The sequence below is a fragment of the Gavialis gangeticus genome, unplaced genomic scaffold (genome assembly GCF_001723915.1).
Source record: "Gavialis gangeticus isolate Ggan-Ray unplaced genomic scaffold, GavGan_comp1, whole genome shotgun sequence".
Classification (NCBI taxonomy): Eukaryota; Metazoa; Chordata; order Crocodylia; family Gavialidae; genus Gavialis; species Gavialis gangeticus.
The window spans coordinates 27,694,570-27,699,412 of record NW_017729001.1 but is presented as its reverse complement, the minus strand read 5'-3'; the positions used below and the strand labels follow the sequence as shown (position 1 = coordinate 27,699,412).

Below are 4,843 nucleotides of genomic sequence, written 5' to 3'. Positions count from 1 at the left end.
GCTTTCCATTAGGACAGAGGTCATACTCGCTCCACGAGGACTGTTAGCTAATAACTCTGATTCATGTTTTCTTCTCCAGTCTCCCAGAATAATAAGTTGAAGTTGTTAAAGATAATTTAAATATGGTTGTAAACCAAAATAATACAGAGTTAATCAAATAAAAGCTTGTTGGGACCCTTGCAGTTTTGGAGAAGAACATCACAAAAAAAAAGTAAAATCAGGATCAAGACTATGCGAAGAAGAGTTCTTTCTTAGGTCATCTAATCACGTATGTACATCTGCGTTCTTTTCAGTGCTGCCATCACAAAAGTTAGTGACTGCGTATGAAATGCTACATACACACTATGGAGACATTGATTATCAAAGAAACATTGATATTTGTTGATAAAAGTTATCAGCCAATACATATTGCTGCAGGTTTATAATTAGTTAAGTTTATCTGTTTCTTGTTAATATTGATTAATAATGCAGACTGTAGCCTGTGCTTTGGTCCACATGTGCAGTTATAATAATGGAGTAGTACTTAGAAGCAAGCAGTCACGTACACCTGATTTGGCCACAGCATTTATATACTTTGCAGTATGAACACAGTCATATTTGGGTTTCATTAAGTATGATAATCTAATGACAGATCCAGAAAAAATTTGGCATGCATGGGGTATTAAAAGAAACTTTACTGCAGATGAGATTTTATCCTATTTGATCACAGTGCAGAAATAGCAACAGAATAGAGCATTACATCACATTACTTTGCTTAAACAGTTCTGTCCGTCCCTGAGTGCTTTCTGACCACTTTACTTTCATTGACCTGATCCACTGCCAACGTCTCAACCTCTGGCTGAGGCTGGGATGGTGCAACATGGTGAATTCTGTGCGCCACCCCAATGTGAGCCTTGTGCTGCCTCTCCCGGGCTGGGCTGTGTGGCTCACCTGACGTACGTTCTGAAGCAATGGGTGGAATAACTAAAGGCCTTTCTTTAATTAGGTGCATCTCTGCAGTCTCCCTGGCCAGTAAAAACGGAGTAGGATCAGGCATAGCATCGACAGGCTCTCGTAAAAGTAGCTTTCGGCCATCCGATCCTAGTCTGTAGGCCTCTTCAAATTCTGGGTTGAGCGGTGTTGACAGACTCTTCTTCATTCTGCGTCGTGGAGTTTCAGGTAGCTTGTCTTTAGGAGGTGCTGGCTTGTAGCTGGACAACACTGGACTTCCAGATGGGGTGGCATCAGAAGTCCCACTTGAACTCATGAGCTTTTTCTTGGTTGCATGGAGCTGTGAAGTCAGATATGCAATAGTGCTTGCTCGCTGCTCTAGTTCACTTGACAACATATTTAGCTTATGGCTTTTCATTTTTAACTCTTCTAAATACTTCTTTTCTCTTTCTTTGATGGTGTTTTCCAGCACCATTATCATTGCATTTTTTTGTTCCAGTTCCTTTAAAAATTCATTATTTTCAGTCTCTTTGTCTTTCAGCTGAGCTTCAAGTTCTTCACATTTTCTTCTGAGTTCATCACTTCTTAAATTACCATTTCCTAGAAGAAAAGTAAACTTTTTCAAGGTGATTATAGTCAGTTAGTAAGACTGAGAAATGCAGTTCCTTTCTTCACAGTTTACTCCAAACACTGCAAGGAAGCCTAACTTCTGAAGATAACCTGGTCACTTCATCGTTTAGACTCTAGAGGATAATATTTTTACATCCTGTTTCAAGCTCAATTCATCATTTTAGGATAGGAAGGGGATGAAAGGGGATGATAACAAGTGGAAATACAAAGGGAGGAGATGCTTCAAGGAAACTGTTCAGCTTTGTACAGTAAATTTTATTGGTGCACAGAATTCCAGCCCAGTTCTCCCACCTAACAGGTAATTTACCCGATGGGTTTGCTGGTTATAACCAAGATTCACACCCAGTCTCAGGTCTCTTCAAATGACATAAATAGGAAGCGGGGGGCACACCTAATATGAAAATCTTCCCTGGGGTTCAGAGCAGTTTAACATGAGGACTTAAGCAGTTTTGTGTGTGCTGACCAGCAGAAACTTAGGCAATGATGAAAGTAAGCAGCTGAGAAAGGTTTTTGAGAAACTTAGTGACACCTAAGTTCCTTTATAAATGTAGCTCTTATTATTTAATGTTTTACTGTATCCATCTGTAAAATGGGTACAGTAAGATGCCTACACAAGGGGCGGATGGCAGGTCTAAGCTTTTGTACTTTGTGCCTAGTCCAGACATCATCCCTAGGGAATATTATGCTCTTATACAGCACCAGCTGAAGCACAACACTTCCAAAAAGGCTGGAGGGTTTTCTTCAGCTGTGTAATGCAATTAGAGTATTAGTCAAGTTTCAGAAGAGTGTTTTATTGGAAGATGGAGACTATTTATAATCTCTGTGTTCTTGTGCAGAATACAGAGAAAGGATGGTCTGGTTGTTTAAGGAAAGGAGTGGGAATCAACAATTGTAGAGTCTATTCCTGGCTCTTCCATAGACTTCTTATGTGACCTTGAAAAAAACTGAGGGCAGGAATATTTTACACATACCCATATAATGAGACTGGCAAGAACTCTGAGATCTCTGGATGGAAGACATGATACAGAAATATTGTTATACACTTGCATTGGAAGGAGAGTACAAACACATTTCAAAAGTTAGAAGTTACTCAAAGGCAATAAAGGAACTGCATGCACTGTATTTCTTACCCGTCAGGTCTGAACTCTTTACAGTCAGCTCATAGGTTAAATCTGAAAAATAAAAAGACCACAAACATGTCTGACTTACTGCACATCAGCTGCTCTGCATTACTTGCCCATGTATCACGTCTCCTTACCTCTCAGTACACGACAGCTGAACTCAGACAACTTAGCCCTCAAGAGAACAGTGCTAAGGACAGGGCAACCCTTCACTGAATGTAGGCTAACGTGGGCAGTTACCATAGAGCAGCTCCTCTCTGGTAAATACTTGCTCCCTTTTGACTGGCTGCAGTTTGTTCATTGCTTCATACCCTGGTAGTGTGGACTATCCTCTTCAAAAAAGTGAAGGCCTATTCAGATAAAGTTTCATAGACTATATTGCAGAGAAAAATCCTGCATCCTGGGAATAAAGTTACTGAGATGTAACAGAGCCTCTTTGGTTAGTTTTTCTAGCATGACAATTCACATTGAATGAGTCAGACATTCAAAAGAGGGATCTGTGCCAGTACACAAGAAAAGGACCAGTCCTGATTGGCATAAAACCAAACAGCAACTTCTACTTTTGCTAGACCCAAGAGCATAGGTATGTTGTACTACAAGTATGTTACAAGCCCTCCTATAGCACCACATTCTGTTCTGATCTGAAATACCAGAATAGAAGCTTGTAGTTTTGAACCAAGGTCTAAGGATCCCCCGCAGATTACCAAAGATGTCAATGAGCATGAAGTAGTACGATACATCAGCTCACAAAAATCCAGACTACACTTGTTTTAAATAACTGTACTTTGAATGTGCTAGTGCTAACTTGTGTGCTAAAACACGTAATGCACTGTAAGGCTTCAGAGTACAAGAGACAGTGCTTTATAGAGGGCTCAGTACCAAGAAGTAAAAGCTTCTCCCCAAATGCTGTATCTGGTTAGAGGTGTCAGTTCTGGTCATTCTGGTGTTACTGAGCAGCCGCTCAGTTTGCAGCATGTCACTTGGCACTGGATTACAACTACGACATGGTACTTCAAGTGGCTTCAGGAAAAAGAAGGCTTGGGAGTGAAGACACAAAGCTGAGCCACTGAGCAGGGAGACAGCCTGGCCTAAGGGATGGAGCACTGGAGCTGAAGAGACCTGAACTAGTCCTAGATCTGCCTCCACCTGCAAGCTAACTGTGGAAAAGGCCCTGTGCCTTTGTTTTAACTTCTGTAAAATGGGGAGGAGGCAGCTGACTCCCACATGGAGCATTCTGAGATGCCTGGGATGAGCTGGAGTTGAGGCACTATAATGATCCTTGGTTACCTGTGCAGTGCTGCTGCAGGCGTCGGATCTCAGCATGCAAGCCTTTGAGCGTGTTGGCATGTTCCCGCTGCAGGAACAAGAGATTCTTCTGGGCACTGTGTAACTGGTTCTCCAAGTTTGACGCTGCCATCCTGTCATCCAGGTAACCTGTTATTAAACAGAACTGGCATTAGAGCACCTGATTACCTTGCAAACAGGCTAATTCTATGGGGGGGGGGGTCAATCTGGAGGAAGTCTGCAGATGCCAGAAGTGACATAGATCCACAAACACATATTTGGTTCAGAAGGCTGATCTGCTGGTGAGCATGACCACCGACTCCTCTGATGGAGCACAGATGGGAAAATTCATAGAAAGGCTGAGTGCATTCTAGGCAGCAGCCTAGAACCGGGGGTGAGGGGTCATGGGGTACTTGGTTGTTTGTAGTTAACACATTTATTGGATTAACTCCAGACAGGTTTATGCACTAATCCTTTTAGGAGATTAAGGTGGTGCTGAGGAAATGCAAGGCTGTCCAACCCCCTGCTGTGCCTGGGCTTTGATTCACCTCTTGGGACACACACGATAAGTCCAGGTAGAGTGGGAGGGAACGGAGCACTGAAGGGCATTTCCAGCCGTACAAAACCAACCGTGTGTTTAGTGAGAGCCCAGAAGCTGCACAATCATCTGCCTTTCACTAGCAGTGACAGAACTTAGTCAGGAAGAAGAGCAAGTGGTTGCTAAGGGTGTAGGTGAACATAACAAGTGAAAGACCTGGCTAGCTCGGTGAGGTCCTTGGGCAGAGCTGCAAGCCACTGGGTGAAGTCTCTGCTTTATCGTTCCTGGCAGCTGTACAGCTGTGGGTGGAGGGCCCTTTTTTTTTTTTTTTTTTTTTTTT

General features: G+C 42.6%; 1 protein-coding gene across 3 annotated transcripts in view; it reads right to left on the bottom strand.

Moving 5' to 3' along the window:
- Positions 1–548: 548 nt before the first annotated feature.
- CCDC92 (coiled-coil domain containing 92) overlaps positions 549–4,843 on the bottom strand; it is a 25,473-nt gene continuing 21,178 nt past the window's right edge. For all 3 annotated transcript variants that reach the window (XM_019507115.1, XM_019507117.1, XM_019507116.1), the window contains exons 2-4: positions 3,969–4,115; positions 2,691–2,732; positions 549–1,530 (exon numbers count right to left, since the gene is read on the bottom strand). In XM_019507115.1, coding sequence (XP_019362660.1) covers positions 755–1,530; positions 2,691–2,732; positions 3,969–4,115 — 965 coding nt within the window. In that variant the 3' untranslated portion in view covers positions 549–754. The remainder of the gene's footprint in view (positions 1,531–2,690; positions 2,733–3,968; positions 4,116–4,843) is intronic.